The 18,409-nt window shown below is 39.5% G+C and overlaps 1 protein-coding gene across 3 annotated transcripts in view; it reads right to left on the reverse strand.

Moving 5' to 3' along the window:
* The window catches only part of Tnpo3 (transportin 3), a 95,128-nt gene extending 91,597 nt beyond the window's left edge, over window positions 1-3,531 (reverse strand). For 2 of the 3 annotated variants that reach the window (XR_013435334.1, XM_005331120.5), the window contains exon 1: window positions 3,034-3,531. Coding sequence is in view for 1 of the 3 variants with exons in the window: in XM_005331120.5 (XP_005331177.1) it covers window positions 3,034-3,153 (120 nt within the window). In the remaining 2 variants the exon portion in view is untranslated. The remainder of the gene's footprint in view (window positions 1-3,033) is intronic. The other variant, XM_005331122.4, reaches the window with a different exon arrangement.
* Between the last annotated feature and the right edge of the window lie 14,878 nt (window positions 3,532-18,409).

The following is an 18,409-nucleotide window of genomic DNA, read 5'->3' on the forward strand; positions in this document are numbered from 1 at the left end:
ATAATAGAGGACTCAAGATTTACTTTGGAAAGATTCAAGTAGGAAGACTCTGGATTCTTGGACAACAGACTTAGCTAAAGATTGGAATATCACCTGAAAGCAGAAGATTAAGTAAAAGGCTACACACACTGAATTGGTGGGAACCAGCCCCCAGCTTCATTCCCTCATTTGATTGTAGAGCACTGACAGCATCCCTGGAAGAGATCTAGAGTACTCTGTTCAAGGTAAAAAGACCAACAAGAGAATAAGAAAAAACAAAACCAAGAAAAAAGACCAACAGAATGAGAATAAGAAAAAACAAAACAACAAAAAGATGGGTGGGGAAAGTGGAGTGGTTCAACACCAGGGTTTAATCACCTGTACTGTAAAAAAGAGGGAGAGAGGGGTAAAGGAAATTCCCTAGGCTTACTGGAGCAAGGGCACAGGGGGCTCTCAGGTTTGATGATTCCATCAGCCTAAAAGAACAGACTGTCAAGACTGAATAGGCAAAGATGATATTTACAGTACCGACAGGAATTTGGGGATAAATTACTGTAGATATACAGTAAACAAAACAAATATTAAAAAAAGAAAAAAGTACTCATCGCCATTAAAATAAAGTGGAGCAAAATTTTTAATTTTTAAAAAGAAAACTTAAATTTTGATAAAAGTTAAAAATATGTATAATTCCAATACTTGATATTACTGAGCCAAAAAACTGGATTGTGAACAGAGCATAATGTCTGAATAAAGCGATTTGGCGGGCTGGTGACTTTTCAGTAATGGCAAGATCCAGGGTGTGACTATGTGACCAGGTCACTAAAGAAAATGAAGAAGGAATCAAAAGGCCAAAGTGTTAGCTGATTGTCAATCTAGATGCTAAAGGTACTAAAACTGATGGTGTGTGACTGTGCTGGTATTTCCACCTTTCTCTATCATCATTTCTGCTACAGTAAGCTGACCTATATATAGGTTATCAACAGGTTGCCAGGTCCCAAGGCTTCTGATTGTGTTTGCAAAACAGGGAATCCCAGTAGGAGAATAGAAGAATAAAGAAAGGAAATTCATTCCTTCAACTCCCTCCCTGAAAGGGCCCTTAAGCTAGCCATGTCCCTTCACATGAAAGTCACCCACCATTCCTCTCAAGGCAGTCAAGTAATTATCCCTCTTCCCCTTCAAGTGATGTTAACAGTTTGGCTACAGATTATTACACTATTTCTTGTGGTACCATTACACCTGCAACATTATAAATAGTACCTTTACAAAGTAAACTCTCTTCAAATTGCCACCTGTTCCTGTTGAGACCACTCTTGTCAAATATGCCACCTGTTCCTGTTGAGACCCTACTAACAATGATAGTAATAATGAAAATGATGGTGTTGATAGGTTGTAACAGAGAAGAGCAAAAAGGAGAGAAGTTACTAATATTTAAATAATAACTTCTAACACAATTTGAGCTCTATACTGAATAGCTTTTCAAAGCTCTTTATAGATACTACCTCATTTAATCATAACAATTACCCTATGTTACAAGCACTGATTATTTTGTGGTTCATTTCTAAATATAAAAAACCAGCACAGTTGCTGGTTCTAAGGACTCAAATACTGATTTTAAATACACACAACAATATGCAAATTTAGCAGTGATACTAACTACTTTTGTAGTACTGCTAAGCATTCCTCTTATATATATTTTAGAAAACTATATGAATATAAAGGAATTGTGACTTCCCAGATCAAAGAAACTAAACTCTAAAGGGGACATATGTGAATAACTTCCTTATGTAGCCTACAGTAAAGTCCTATTTGTCTTCCCGCAAAGTAAATAAGGATTTAGGCCCCAAATTTTAAGTGTCATATTCAAAGTTGCAAATTTTAAAACATTTATTATGTACTTCTAGCCTACTGGCTTATTTAATAGAGCAGAGCACCTTTAAATATCAGTTATGAGTTAAACATATAAAAGGCAAGAGGGTAAACAGAAAAACATGGTTGTGAGTAAAATCACAAAATAAGGGAAAGATAAAGGAGGCTGTGGATGTAGCTCAGTGGTGAAACACTTGCTTGCTCAGCACGCAGTGAAGCCCTGAATTTGATTTCCAGCACCACGGAAAAAAAAAAAAAAAAGTAACAGTGGGCGTTTTGTCAGTATCATCAGTTTTCAAAGTACTTCACAACTCAGGGCAAATCTTACATTTATGACCTACTTCAGCAAGATCACCAACTATACACACTTCCAGAAACAGCACAACACGCATAAGTGTGAAAATTAGGGAATAAAGCATAAGGAACAAGGAAATACAATATATGTAAGTGACAACTGAACATTTCACTAGATACTTACACAAACATACAGAATAACTGAGATAGCTACGATGTCCATCTTATAAATAAAAACCTAAAAGTCAGGGAAATAGGTTAGAGGACCAATATGAAGCAAAAGAGAACTTTTAAGTTTTTCTGAAACCAGAATTGGCTTTTTTTTTTTTCATCTGTATTATGTTGCACTCCAAAGCAAAGAGAAAATTCACAAGTATACGAATCTAGAAACCTGAGAAGTTTCGAGAATAATGTTTCAGAACTGGAATGAAAATTGGCAAAGACTAGTGAGGTGTGCGGCTACCTTCCCACGTTTGGGAAGAACTGCCACATACAAACCTTGGACATGGAGGTGAGACCGATAAAGCATCCTTGAGTGGAAGGTAGAGAAGCACTGAGATTTGATTTGGTTGAAGACAACATAGAAAAGCACGGTCTAAGGAGTAACAGCAAGGACAGAACTTAAAGAGGGCTGGACCCACGCCACAAGCAAGAAGTTCAGGACCTACAAACCAGATTCTACGGGGGGAGGAATGGGCCAGTTCGCGAGCGATCAGCTGCGACTAGTTTCCGAAAAGCGACATAGATGTAGCTTCGCAGCCCCACCCCACAACAGCAGCTCCTCCCCAAGGAGGACCTCACAAGGGCAACCGCCCGCACACGCTCTCCCCTAGAGCTTACGACCCACCCAGCCCTGGGCCCCGCGGCGCAGAACGGCCTCTCTGGGCCCCTCACCGAACGCTGCAGCTCCCCAAGCCAAAACGAGGCGCGCTCCTTTCCGCTGGGATCCGGGTCGTGGTAAAGCGCCTGCACTGCCTGGTACACAAGCTGCAATGTCGGTTTTGCTCCTTCCATGGTGGTGGCGGCAGTGGTGACAGCGACAGTTCGGATTCTTCTCAGGAGGCTTCCCGGTTGCTCCGCCTTCGCGCTTCCTTACTGTCTTGGCCACAGCCGCTCCCTGACTGGCGCCATCTCCTCCTCTTTGGCCGTTACCAGGGCAGAGGGGTTCACTGTGGAAGTTGGCCCCTCGGAAACAGCGGATAGATCGTATTCAGGTTCCTTTTCTTTTTTTTCCGTCTTTTCACTGGTATCCAGACTCCTGAGTCCGGATGCTGATTCTTGATTCTTCACCTGCTGATTTACGTTCAGAAGCCGATCTCCGCACGACACCAGCCACGTTGTGTACCTAAGCCGCGTTTAACCGGACCGGAAGCGACAGCCCAGTACCTTTGGCACACTTCCGTCTGGTGCTCTACAAACGGCCTCCTTCCCGGCACGCCTCCTCTTGTCTCCCCGCCCCCTCCCGGAAGTGACCCTTCCAGGAGAGAAGTGTGGAAGAAAGGGTACGCTGTGGTTTTCTACGTCCACCTTGAGCTTTAGGACCGATTTGTGTCAAGTACCTGAGCCGTCCTTCCCTCCTTGGCAAGGGTCAGAGGTCATCTCTCTCCCTCCTGACTTCCTCATTCCTCTCTTGAGAATCCCTTCTGTCCCGGGTTGGTGATCAAGGCGCGTCAATTGAGCTATCTGGGATGTCCAATGTACCAGAGATTGAGATGACTTAAGACACGGTTCCTGCTCAGACCCTGGTGAATGAGACATGTAACCGACTAATTATTTACAAACCTGAAACGTGCCACATTGAATAATCCAAAAGGACTAGAATCTATCAACCTCCGTTTTCTACTAAGTTCTTTGACCCAAAAGGAGTCTCATTCTACTGCTTGTGACGTGACTTTCCGAACTCCAGAGCACATGCACGTATCTGCAGGGCCATTATCACATTAGTTTGTATTTTTGTGTGTATGCCTTTCTTTATGAATCTAAAATCAGTAGTCTAATAATTCTCAATTTCACAAAAGAAAATAAAAACCCACACTGGAGAAATTTAACACGAAAAATAGCAGCGTGTTAACGGGTTCCCCAACACTGCTCCTCTCTTTGCATATTTGATAAATGCTTATAATGTGTAAAATACTATAGTTATGATAGCTAAAACCTTGCCAAATTATCATTTTAAAGAATGAGAATTTTAAAAAACAAGAGAATGAAGGTAATGTAATTTGCCCAAGGTCACACATTTTTCAATGAAAAGAATTGAATCCAGATCCATTTTCCTTCAAATACTGTGAAGTAGTACAATTCCTATCATTCTGTGGGGTAGTTTTCTTCAGAATTATTATTGTCAAGGTATTTTAACTAGCCACACCATGATGAATAAAACTGTTATTGTAGAGTTGATATAATTTCAGGCAAAGAAAAGAAACCTTATGCTTAATCTACCTCAGTGATCTATTTGGTGGAAAAAAATGAGTTTTAATAACACCACCTTGGTCTCAGCCCTCATGGAATTTACAATCTAATTGTAAAGAAAAACAAACAATTTAGGGCTGGGGGGGGGGTGGTGATGTAGCTCAGTGGGAGGGCACTTGGCTAGCATGCCCAAAGCTCTGGTTCAATGCCCAGCTCCAGGGTAGGAGGAAGCAAAACAAAAACTAGCAATTCAAGACAGTGTAAAAGTTCTGTGAACATACACAAACAAAATAATGGTGTTGAATGGTGCTGGGAAAACTGGAAATCCATATGCAACAAAATGAAACTGAATCCCTTTCTCTCGCCATGCACAAAAGTTAACTCAAAATGGATCAAAGAGCTTGATATCAAATCAGAGACTCTGCACCTGATAGAAGAAAAAGTTGGCTCCAATCTACATATTGTGGGGCTCCAAATTCCTTAATAGGACACCCATAGCACAAGAGTTAATAACTAGAATCAACAAATGGGACTTACTCAAGCTAAAAAGTTTTTTCTCAGCAAGAGAAACAATAAGAGAGGTAAATAGGGAGCCTACATCCTGGGAACAAATTTTTACTCCTCACTTCAGATAGAGCCCTAATATCCAGAGTATACAAAGAACTCAAAAAATTAACTCAAAAAATTAAACAATAAGATAACAAATAACCCAATCAACAAATGGGCCAAAAACCTGAACAGACACTTCTCAATCAATCAACAAGTACATGAAAAAATGCTCACCATCTCTAGCAGTCAGAGAAATGCAAATCAAAACCATCCTAAAATACCATCTCACTCCAGTAAGATTAGCAGCCATTATGAAAGCAAACAACAACAAGTGCTAGAGAGGATGTGGGGAAAAGAGGATGTGTGGAATCAACCCAGATGCCCTTCAATAGATGAATGAATAAAAAAAAAAGTGGCATTTAAACATAATGGAGTATTATGCAGCACTAAAAAATGACAAAATCATGGAATTTGCAGGGAAATGGATGGCATTAGAGCAGATTATGCTAAGTGAAGCTAGCCAATCCCTAAAAAACAAATGTCAAATGTCTTCTTTGATATAATGAGAGCAACTAAGAACAGAGCAGGGAGGAAGGGCAGGAGGAAAAGATCAACTTTAAACAGAGACATGAGGTGGGAGGGAAAGGGAGAGAAAAGGGAAATTGCATGGAAATGGAAGGAGACCCTCATTGTTATACAAAATTACATATAAGAGGTTGTGAGGGGGAAGAGGAAAAAAAACAAGGGAAAGAATTAAATTACAACAGATGGGTAGAGAGAGAAGATGGGAGGGGAGGGGAGGGGAGGGGAGATAGTAGAGGATAGGAAAGGTAGCAGAATACAATAGTTACTAATATGGCATTATGTAAAACTGTGGATGTGTAATCGAAGTGATTCTGCAATCTGTATTTGGGGTAAAAATGGGAGTTCATAACCCACTTGAATCGAATGTATGAAATATGATATGTCAAGAGTTTTGTAATGTTTTGAATAACCAATAAAAAAAATAATAATGGTGTTGGACTTGCTACCTCTATTCTAAAAAGATCATAGAACCTAAATATAAGAGCTAAAACTACAAAACTCCTGGAAGAAAACAGGAATATATCTTCATGATTTGGATTTCTTGGGTATGGTACCAAAAACTCAGCCAACAAAAGAATAGATAAATTTGATTTCATCAAAACTAAAAATGGTGGGCTGGGGCTGGGGCTCAAGCGGTAGCGTGCTCGCCTGGCATGTGTGTGGCCTGGGTTCGATCCTCAGCACCACATACAAACAAAGATGTTGTGTCCACCGAGAACTAAAAAATAAATATTAAAAAAAAATTCTCTCTCTCACTCACTCTCTCTTTTAAAAAAATATTTTAAAAAAACTAAAAATGGTGTGTTAAAGTACACTCTCAAAGAAGTGAAATGATAATCCACAAAAAATGGGGGAAAATATTTGCAAATCATTTGTCTTGTAAGGGATTAGCATCCAAGAAATATAAAGAACTCTTGAAATTCAACAATGAAAAGACAAATATAACTCAGTTTTTTAAAAATGAACCAATATTTGGATAGGCATTTCTCTGAAAAACATCAGTAAATGCACATAAATGATGGTCAACATCCCAGTCATCTGAGAAGTGCAAATCAAAACTACGGGATCAGGGATGGGATTGTGGCTCAGTGGTAGAGCACTTGCCTGGCATGCATGGGGCACTAGGTTCAATCCTCAGCACCACATTGTTGAGAGCCACAGCCAAAGGGGCCCCAGCAAACTTCCAGCTGCCAGCAAGCTTCAGACTGCCCCAGCAACATCTAGCTGATTGGCTCCTCTGCGGTGATGTTCATTGGGCTGTTTCCCTGCCCTTCAGACTGCCAGCTGATGATTGGCTCACAGCTGCCCCAGCAACATCTAGCTGATTGGCTCCTCCACGGAGCTGCTCATTGGGTGACTTCTTTGGCTCTGCCCACGCAACCCAGCCAATCGGCCTCAAGAGGAGGAGGATTGTGGGAGGAAAAGGCTGGTGTGGGGGAGAGAGGCTTGTGGAAGCCGGTGGTGGCAGTTGGGCTCTGAGGGTTTTTCCCTGGAGCTGTTTTGTTTGGCGTTTGTAGTTCTAAAAATAAAGTTAGTTTCTTTTTGACAAGTGGCTCCTGATTTGTGCCAAGCCAGACTTCGGCATTTGGTGGCTCGCACGGGGAGCAACTGAGGGTAAGTAAACTGCCCGCCCCTGAGGGCAGGGCGAGAGGATGGGCAGCCATTCTAAGTTTCCTCTTTTGTTTTGCTTCGTTTTTGTTTTAACTTGCCTGTCCCTGGAGATGAGTGAGAGGGAAGAAAAACCACTCACATCTGAGGAAAAACTATTTGCGTTTGAGGAACAGATAGGGAGAAAGGACGGATGCATATGTCAGGAGGATAGAAAGGCTGTTATAATGATTTTGTGTGGTTCCCTTTTTATTGGATTCTGTCTCGGTTTTGTTTGGCGTCATCTTGTTGGGTTGTATTATAGTAGAAATACGGGATCAGCAATTAGTAAAAAACAAACCGAAAGAGTGTTAAGTAAATTGTTAGAGGAAGGAAGCTTCCCAGTAAAACCAAGAGCAGTCAGGGCATACGTTGATGTAATACAAGAATATAGCCCATGGCTTTTTAAGGAGGAGCTGTTAGATATATCACAATGGAACCATCACGGTGAAGATTTAAAAAGAATAGAAAAGAACAACCCAGGGACTCTGCCAGTTGGCACATTGTCATTGTGGACGTTGGTATCTAGTTTGCTTAGTCCAAAGCCTTCAGTTCAGACAGAGGTAGAGGAAGAAGAAGACATATTGATTCAAGTAGAAGAGGAAGTCTCTCAAGTTAGTCAGACAGAGGAAAAGATTCAAGTAAAAGCTCGAGCTAGTCAGAAAGAGGAAAAGATTCAAGTAAAAGAGAAGGTCTTTCGAGATAGTGAGACAGAGGAAGGAAGTTTAGAGCAGAAAAATCTATCAGGGGAAAAGTTAAAACAGGTGACTGCTAATAAGACCCTTTTGTTAGAGAGCGTAAGTGTCCAACCAACAGCACCGCCTCTACAGGAGACTGCTACTAACAGCATTCTATCACCAGAGGGCGTAAGTGTTCAACCAACAGCGCCACCTCTACAGGAGACTGCTACTAACAGCACTCTATCACCAGAGGGCATAAGTGTCCAATCAACAGCACCACCTCCATATGCTAAGAGACTCCCAACCCCCGCAGTTGATAGTTTGGATCCTGAGACAGGATCTCAAGTATGCCCTGTATTTGAGGTAGGAGGGCAGCGAACTTACCAGGGTTTAAATTTCAAATCAGTGAAGGAGCTAAAAGAGGCTGTAGCAACCTATGGTCCTCAAGCACCCTTCACTGTAAGCTTGGTCGAATCCATTACCAACTTAAGCATGACGCCAGCAGATTGGGCTAGTTTGTGTAAAGCTGTGCTAAATGGAGGACAATACCTGTTATGGAAGGTTGCCAATGAGGAATTTTGCAAGGAGACGGCTAGTCGAAATGCAGCAGCTGGTTATCCTCAGAGAAATCTAGATATGTTGTTAGGAAAGGGACCTTATGAGGATCGGCAGCAACAACTTGCATATGATCCTGGTGTATATTTACAAATTGCTGTAGATGCAGTTAGGGCATGGAAGTCTTTACAAGAACCTGGAGGTTTACAAGGTCAATTATCTAAGATAATACAAGGAGCTAATGAACCTTACGCTGAATTTGTAGATAGGCTTATTCAAACAGCTACCAGAGTTTTTGGGAATACAGAACAAGCAATGCCATTTATAAAACAACTGGCTTATGACCAAGCGAATCGTTGGTGTAGAGATATCATTAGACCATGGAAACATGAAGATTTAAACACATATATTAAATTATGTAGAGACATTAATGAACAAGGGCAAATTGTGGCAGCTGCAGTAAAACAAGCTTTAGATGCCAGAGACATTAATGAACAAGGGCAAATTGTGGCAGCTGCAGTAAAACAGGCTTTAGATGCCAGAGACATTAATGAACAAGGGCAAATTGTGGCAGCTGCAGTAAAACAGGTTTTAGATGCCAGAGACATTAATGAACAAGGGCAAATTGTGGCAACTGCAGTAAAACAGGCTTTAGATGCCAGGCCAAGAACATGCTACAATTGTCAACAAACAGGACATTTTAAAAGGAATTGCCCCATAGGAGGAGGGTTTAACAAAACTAGGTATCAAACAAGTAGAATACCGGGTATTTGCCCACGATGCCGTAGAGGGAGACATTGGGCTAATGAATGCCGTTCTCAAACCACCATAGAGGGTACTCCATTATATTGGGCTAATGAATACCGTCCTCAAACCACCATAGAGGGTGCTCCATTATCAAAAAACGAACAAGGACAAGGTGTTTATCCACAATATCGTGGACAAAGGCATCGGGCTCCGTTGCCAAAAAATGGACAGGGGGCCCCAATGCTCCGGGGCCCCAAACCACAAATATACGGAGCACTGGAGGAACCCAGCAACCCCAGCAACCCCATCAGGGTAGTGCCCAGCACATCAGATCCCTCATCAGACAAACCAGAGGGAGCGCAGGGTTGGACATCTGCGCCTCCACCAAATCAGTACTAACTCCAGAGATGGGAGTTCAAATCATTCCCGCAGGGGTAAAAGGACCTCTTCCCAAAGGAACAGTAGGCTTATTATTGGGACGCAGCTCTTCTACTCTAAAAGGACTTTTGATAAGTCCTGGGGTAATTGATTCCAATTATGAAGGTGAAATAAAAATTATAGCCAGTTCTCCAAAGGGTATATCAGTAATTTCACCAGGAGATAGAATAGCACAGTTACTAATAATACCAAGCCTACATGATAAATTTTCCAGTCATGTTGTAGAAAGAGGTTCCAAGGGATTAGGCTCCACAGGTGTAGATTGGGCTATGCTTTCTTTAAATTTAGATTCTCGCCCCATGCTAAAACTAAATATTCAAGGACATGAATTTAATGGGCTATTGGATACAGGTGCAGATCTTAGCATCATCTCTCGTCAAGAATGGCCAAAACATTGGCCATTACAACAAGCCACTCAATCGCTTCGAGGCCTAGGAGTGGCGACTAATCCCGATAGAAGTGCAATGCTATTAGATTGGAAGGATCCTGAAGGATGTGAAGGAACTATACAGCCATATGTATTGGATCATCTTCCCGTAAATTTATGGGGACGAGATGTCTTAGATCAATTAGGTTTGACATTAACAAATAATATCAATCAAAATGCACCCACTATTATGGCTAGACAAGGTTTTAGGAAAGGAAAAAGATTAGAAAGACAAGAACAATGTATAGCAGCACCAATACAAATAGATCAAAGAACAGACAGACATGGGTTGGATTTTCACAAAGGGCCACTGAGACAATAAAAATTACATGGAAATCAGAAAGACCAGTATGGGTTCCTCAGTGGCCCTTGACTAAAGAAAAGACACAAGTAGCCCATGATCTGGTCAAACAACAATTAGCGGAAGGACATATACAACCTTCTGTATCTCCCCATAATACTCCCATTTTTGTCATCAAAAAGAAATCTGGTAAATGGAGATTACTGCAAGATTTAAGAGCCATTAACAATGAAATGGTCATTATGGGACCTGCTCAATCGGGGATTCCTCAATTGTCTGCTTTGCCAAAAACTTGGTATGTTTTAGTTATAGATATTAAAGATTGTTTTTTTTCAATTCCAATTCATCCTGAGGATAGTCCACGTTTTGCATTTACTATCCCTGCACTAAATCATGAAGGTCCTGATCAGAGATATGAATGGAAAGTACTCCCTCAAGGGATGGCTAACAGCCCAACTATGTGTCAAATTTATGTTAACAAAGTAATCCAGCCACTTAGAAATCAAAATCCTGAACTACAAATATTTCACTATATGGATGATGTGTTATTGGCACACAAAGCTAAAAACACATTGCTAGAATGTTATGCCACACTTACAAACTTATTAAAAAATTATAATCTAGAGATAGCAATAGATAAAGTGCAATTAAATTTTCCAATTAATTATTTAGGAGTTCTATTATCCTCAACCATGGTCCGTCCACCAAAAATTCAAATACGAGTAGATCAACTCAAATCACTTAATGACTTTCAAAAGTTATTAGGAGACATAAATTGGATAAGGCCTTATCTAGGTATTCCAACAGGAGAATTGGGACCTTTATTTGATATCCTAAAAGGTCCATCAGATCCAAATTCACCCCGAATGTTAACGCCTGAAGCAAGAAAGGCATTAAAAATCATTGAAACATATATGGAAAATATGCATTTGGATAGAATTGATATAAGTTTGCCTTTATTATTTATTGTATTACCAACAAAAAATATTCCTACAGGAGTATTTTGGCAAGAAGGTCCATTATTATGGATACATTTATCTTATTCTCCTAACACTATTCTTACTAGATATCCTGAGGCTGTAGGACAATTAATACTCAAAGGAATAAAAACAGCAAAGGCAGTGTTTGGAATTTCTCCCCATAAAATTATTACTCCATATACTATGAATCAAATTGATGAATTAGCTAATGAGTTAAATACTTGGGCAATAATAATGTGCAAATCTAATGTTTCATTTGATAACCACTTACCATCTAATCCTTTATTGTCTTTTTGGTCATTGCATCCTGTAATTTTTCCAAAAATGACAAGAAAAACACCTATCATGAATGCTCCAAATATATTCACTGATGGGTCAAATAATGGTACAGCAGCAATAGTTACACCTGATCAAACTTTTACATTTTTAGTACCCAAACAATCAGCTCAAAAGGTAGAGCTTAATGCAGTATTACAAACTTTTGTGATGTTTAAAGATTCTGTATTTAATTTATTTTCTGATAGCCAGTATATAGTTAATGCTATAGTATCCCTTGAAGATGCTGGTAGAATTTCCCCTTCTTCTACTGTTTTCTCTTTGTTTTCCACTATACAAAGTTTAATCTGGGACAGAAAAGATCCATTCTTTATAGGACATATCAGGGCACATACAGGATTGCCTGGAGCCCTTAGTTTAGGCAATGATTTAGCAGATAAAACTACACGTGACATACATATTTTCTCTGTACTAGAAGAAGCTATAAATTTTCATGAAAGATTCCATGTCAATGCTAATACTTTACAAAAGCGTTTTAAAATAACTAAGGAACAAGCTAGACAAATAATAAAACAATGTCAAAATTGTGTGACCTTTTTACCACAAGTTAATCTTGGAGTCAATCCTAGAGGATTGATGCCTAACCATATTTGGCAAATGGACGTCACACACTTGCCAGAATTTGGAAAATTAAAATATTTGCATGTTACAATTGATACTTCTTCTGGATTTTTGATGGGCTCCCTTCATGCCGGCGAAAAAACTAAAGATGTTATAGCTCATTGCTTACAAAATTTTGCCACTGTGGGCATTCCAAAACAGTTAAAAACAGATAATGCCCCTGGTTATACGTCTACTTCTTTTAAACAATTTTGCTCATCATTTGGCATTACTCATATAACAGGAATCCCATACAATCCACAGGGTCAAGGCATAGTTGAAAGAGCTCATCAAACTATTAAAATGTACTTATTAAAGCAAAAAGATGGAATTGGGAAGGGGTATATATTCCCCAAAGATAAACTTAAAATAACGCTTTTTACTCTAAACTTTTTAAATTTGGATTCATCAGGACTTAGTGCTGCAGAAAGGCATATGTGTCCAAAAAATGTACATAAGCCCAAGGTACTTTGGAAAGATATTCTAACAGGACAATGGAAAGGTCCTGACCCAGTAATTGTCTGGAATCGGGGGTCTGTTTGTGTGTTTCCACAGGAAGAACAGCAGCCGATTTGGATTCCAGAGAGATTAACCAAGGTTCTGACCCAGAACAGCAGCCGATTTGGATTTCAGAGAGATTAACCAAGGTTCTGACCCAGTGATTGTCTGGAGTCGGGGGCCTGTTTGTGTGTTTCCACAGGGAGAACAGCAGCTGATTTGGATTCCGGAGAGATTAACTAAAATCCTGACCCAGTGATTGTCTGGAGTCGGGGGTCTGTTTTTGTGTTTCCACAGAGAGAACAGCAGCCGATTTGGATTCCAGAGAGATTAACTAAAGCGATTTCTACAGACCAAAAAGAAGATGATTTAGCTCAAATCCATAATAGCTGATATCCAAAACTCCAATTTGGCTATCCTTACATCTGCGACAGAACCAGGATGCTTTTTTCAATATCTATTTTATTATTGCCCTTTCCCATATCATGAAGTTCTATTTTATTTTTTTTGAGCTCATACAGACCTAGGTTAATGTTTTGCTGATCAGTTCTATTTTTTTTTTTTTTTGACTATAGAGTTTTTAAACATTGCAATAGAGATTTTACCTGTAAAAAGTTATAAGGCCTTTACTATTGTGTTATGTGTTGTATGTATTATATTATGTGTGCACACTTGTGTTTTGTGTTATATGTTTGAATGTACGTATGTCCAATGTACATATTTCTATATATCATATATGATGAGCGCTCATGAAAAGATGGATCCAAATATTTTTTTTTTTATTCACGTGATTTAAATGGTTTAATTTAAATTGGGTAAATAACTGTTAAGAATTGTTTTAATATGTAAACAAAAAAGGAGGTTAACAGATCTGTTTGTTTACTCTCACCTTTAGTTTTCATTATATTTAATAATTCTCTTCACTATAATGTAAATTGTTAAGAAAATTGTTTTCTTTTAGTGTCTTCTGGAATGTTACCTAATTTTTTCTTTAGCCATTATTGCCAGAATTTCTATCTTCATCCCAGTGCCGATGAAGATAATATAAATTGTTAAGAAAATTGTTTTCTTTTAAGAAAATTGTTTTCTTTTAGTGCCTTCTGGAATGTTACCTAATTTTTTCTTTAGCCATTATTGCCAGAATTTCTATCTTCATCCCAGTGCAATTGTTAAGAAAATTGTTTTCTTTTAGTGTCTTCTGGAATGTTACCTAATTTTTTCTTTAGTCATTATTGCCAGAATTCCTATCTTCATCCCTGTGCCGGTGAAGACAAAGATAAAACTAATCTACAGTTTCTGCAATAGCCATCACTGAACTGCTTACAGAACTTACACTGAACTGCTTACAGAACCGTCAATTGACTTGGTATATCTTCCTCCCTTCTGCTTGTCATGATCATTCAGCTAAAATTTGGGGGTCAACAGAGGTGAGGCAAAGAACCTCACCCCCCCCCCCCCCCCCGCTGAGACCTCTCCACAGGTGTGGCTGTACTGGACCAGTAGTCAATGATGGGTAAGATCCAATTACAATGGTACCAACCTAAGACAGGAGGCTGACGCCCTGAGGTCAGCTCATCCGAAGACGGGTAAGGACCATATGTATTGGACAACCTAAGGCAGGCACGGTCCATAAGCCACATGCTTGTTGTTTAAACAGAGAGGGGGAGATGTTGAGAGCCACAGCCAAAGGGGCCCCAGCAAACTTCCAGCTGCCAGCAAGCTTCAGACTGCCCCAGCAACATCTAGCTGATTGGCTCCTCTGCGGTGATGTTCATTGGGCTGTTTCCCTGCCCTTCAGACTGCCAGCTGATGATTGGCTCACAGCTGCCCCAGCAACATCTAGCTGATTGGCTCCTCCACGGAGCTGCTCATTGGGTGACTTCTTTGGCTCTGCCCACGCAACCCAGCCAATCGGCCTCAAGAGGAGGAGGATTGTGGGAGGAAAAGGCTGGTGTGGGGGAGAGAGGCTTGTGGAAGCCGGTGGTGGCAGTTGGGCTCTGAGGGTTTTTCCCTGGAGCTGTTTTGTTTGGCGTTTGTAGTTCTAAAAATAAAGTTAGTTTCTTTTTGACAAGTGGCTCCTGATTTGTGCCAAGCCAGACTTCGGCACCACATAAAAATAAATAAACCAAAGATATTGTGTCCATCTACAACTAAAAAATATATATTTTAAAAAAAAACTACAGTGAGTCAGAAATGATAGGTAGCACATGCCTAAAGTCCCAGCTACTTGAGAGGCTGAGGTAAGAGAGTTGCTTTAGCCAAGGAAGTCAAGACCAACCCAGGCATCAAAGTGCTAGCCTCAGCAACTTAGCAAGATCCTGTCTCTAAATAAGATATAAAAAGGGCAGGGTAAATGGTTCAGTGGTTAAGAACCTACCCCTGGTTCAATCCCCAGTACTCAAGCAAAAATAAAAAACAACAGCAAAAAACTTCTTAGAATTTCTTGAAGGATTTTTCCCCCAAGCTAATTCCAATTGGATTTCTGTTACTGCCACCAAGTATTTTGACAAAAAGAAAAAGAAAAGAAAAAATGAATGAATGAATGTCAGTCTGCCATGACGAAATACCACAAACTTGGTAGGTTAAACAACAGAAATTTATTTGTTCACAGTTCTGGAAGCTGGAAGTCCAAAATCAAGGCAATAGGATGGACGACTCTGGTGGGGGTCACCACCAGAGTAGATGGTCACCTTTTGCTGTAGATGGTCACCTTTTGCTGTGTCCTCCTGTGGCATAGAAGAGAATTCTTATTAGGTCACAGTTCTATGGGATTAGAGTCCTACTTTTGTGAGCTCATTTAATCGTTTTTTTCCACTTTATTTTATTGGTGCATTGTGGTTGTATTTAATGGTAGGATTTGTTGTTGCAAGTTTGTATACACACATATTGTATATATAACAATATAATGAACTTATTTAATCTTAATTACCTCCTAAAGACACCTCAGGTATAACCATATGGTGATTAGTGCATCAACATATAAATGGAGGGACACAATTCTGTCTATGCATATGCTTTTCTTTTGGTACTGGATTGAATTCAGGGGAATGAGACCACTGAGGCAGCCCTTTTTTGTATTTTCTTTAGAGACAGGATCTCACTGAGTTGCTTAGCACCTTGCTTTTTACTGAGGCTGAACTCATGATCCTCCTGCCTCAGCCTCCCAAGACACTGGGATTACTGGCATGTCACCACATCCGACCATATTATATGCTATTACTTCCATTGGCCTTAGCTAGAAGAAGGCTCTTGCCCAAAAGAATAAGATAGCATCAAACTCCCTTTGCACATGGAATTATAGTAAAAATTCAGGCAAAGACATGCTGCCTGCGTCAGGAACAGAGATGTGTTATGGTTCCGCATAAGGCAATACATTTGAATTGGGTTCCATGACTCCCTGCTAGGATCAAGCACTCACAATTTTCCCTGGTAGTAAAAGGATACTTATAGATTTAAAAAGTACATGTGTAAGAATGTTAATCCCAGTGTGGTTTGCTCCAGTAAAAAAGTAGAAACACACTCAAAATCCAGGTTGGTAACTGATGAAGAACCTTAGGATAGGAGCTGGGATGTAGCTCAAGAGTAAGAGTGCTTGCCTACCATGCATGAAGCCTAGGTTCTATTCCTAACACTGAAAACAAAACAAAACAAAAACTTAGAGTGTATGAGTACTATTAACATCAGATCAATATTGGCATCAGATTCACCATTTTAGGTTGGGATTCATTTTATCTAGAAACTCCAAAATTTTGACTCTGAGGCAATGCTGCTTAATTTCCCATAAGAACATGGACCTGCTAAATGATCAACTCAACCCCAGTTTATGATGCAACTCCTAAACAGCTTATGAAATTCCTCTTGGGGAAATAGAACTGCTCTGTGACTTCGGACATGCTGCTGCTCTCTTCGGTGGGGCAGCCTTGTTGGTTTGCCTCGTGCTACTGACAATAAATCTCTTGCGTGAGACCTGGTGTGTGGCGTCGTCTTTGGACTTTGCGTGGACTCTGCGAGTGTACTTTCAGGTACTAGGCAGCTACTGGAAATCAAGTAGAAAGAAGTACCATTAATTATATTACATATGACAATAGTAGAAAGAAGTACCATTAATTATATTACATATGACAATAGTATTGTCATATGTAAATATATAGAATATATGTAAATATATGGAATATATAAATATATATAGGAAATATATTTTCTTATATAAATAGGAAAAAGTTCCTACTTATTTAGACATATATTCTAAAGTATTTAAAGCAATATGGTACAACAAAGAATATATCCAGTCTTTGTCCCCAGTTTCTGATGAAGTACTTCAAAAACTCTTGGAATTCTAGGCACTATGGCCTGTAATCCTGGCTACCTGGGTGGCTGAGGCAGGAAGTTTCCAAATTCAGTTTCAGACAGCTTGGGTGACAGTGGGAGATCCCACCTCAAAACAAAAACAAAAACAAAAAAACTTCTTGGAATATTTGCAAAGTGATAGCAATGTCTTTGTTGTGGTAATGAGGTAACTCCACAGAGCTCCTGGTAGATGCAGGTCGGTCTCAGGAAAGACCAATCATGTGACTAGAAGTTTGGAATTTTGAGATTCCAAGGGGAACTCTGGGAAGAACTTCAAGAGAGGAGAGGAACTAAAAAGATGATTCCATCCCATGACATTAATTTTCTCAATCATGCCAACATCACTCACACCTAGATTCAAAAACAATGACAAAACACAGAAACTCTGGTCATCAAAGCTCTGTAGCACTTCCTGGTTAATGAACATATTGATTTTATGACAAGAGATGAAAACTACCTTCCTCCAGGACCTCACTCAATGTGAATCCTTTATAATAAAACTTAAACCATTAAGTATTGCACTTTCCTAAATCATTCTAGAAAGTTATCAAATTTGAGGGGGCTGTGAGAAGCCCTGTCATTGCAACTAGATGGTCAAAAATGCAAGTAGCTTGGGGATACCCAATGTGTAGCTGATATCTGAAATTAGGGGAATCTTGACTGGACTGAGCCCTAAACCAGTGGTGTCTGATACTAACTCCAGATGGAGTGTCAGAATTTAATTGCAATTCCCCCATTTGGGTTAGAAATGGAACAGGTTAAGTTTAACATATGCAAAAATAAATAAGTAGATTAATTAGAGTAAACATAGCAAAATGTTAACAATTTTTATGTACATAAGGGCTAAGTAAATGTTTACCATTATCAGTACTTTTGTGTATGTTCGAAATTTTCCAAGTTAAAAAAAAGTGAAAACTGGAAACACATACAAAAATTCTTGTTTATTGTCATGAAAAAATGCCTGACCATTGGAAAAAGAAACAGGTGTTGAGTCAGCATGTAAAAATACACATCGAGGTGAAAAAATATCTATATTTACATATATAGGTGAAGAGAGGTATCTGGGCGATGGTTGACAAAATATTAACAATGGTTATCTCTGGGTGATAGGATTTTTTTAATATTTTTTTTTTTTAGTTGTTGATGGGCCTTTATTTTATTTTTTTATATG

The sequence above is a fragment of the Ictidomys tridecemlineatus genome, chromosome 2, assembly GCF_052094955.1.
Source record: "Ictidomys tridecemlineatus isolate mIctTri1 chromosome 2, mIctTri1.hap1, whole genome shotgun sequence".
Classification (NCBI taxonomy): domain Eukaryota; kingdom Metazoa; phylum Chordata; class Mammalia; order Rodentia; family Sciuridae; genus Ictidomys; species Ictidomys tridecemlineatus.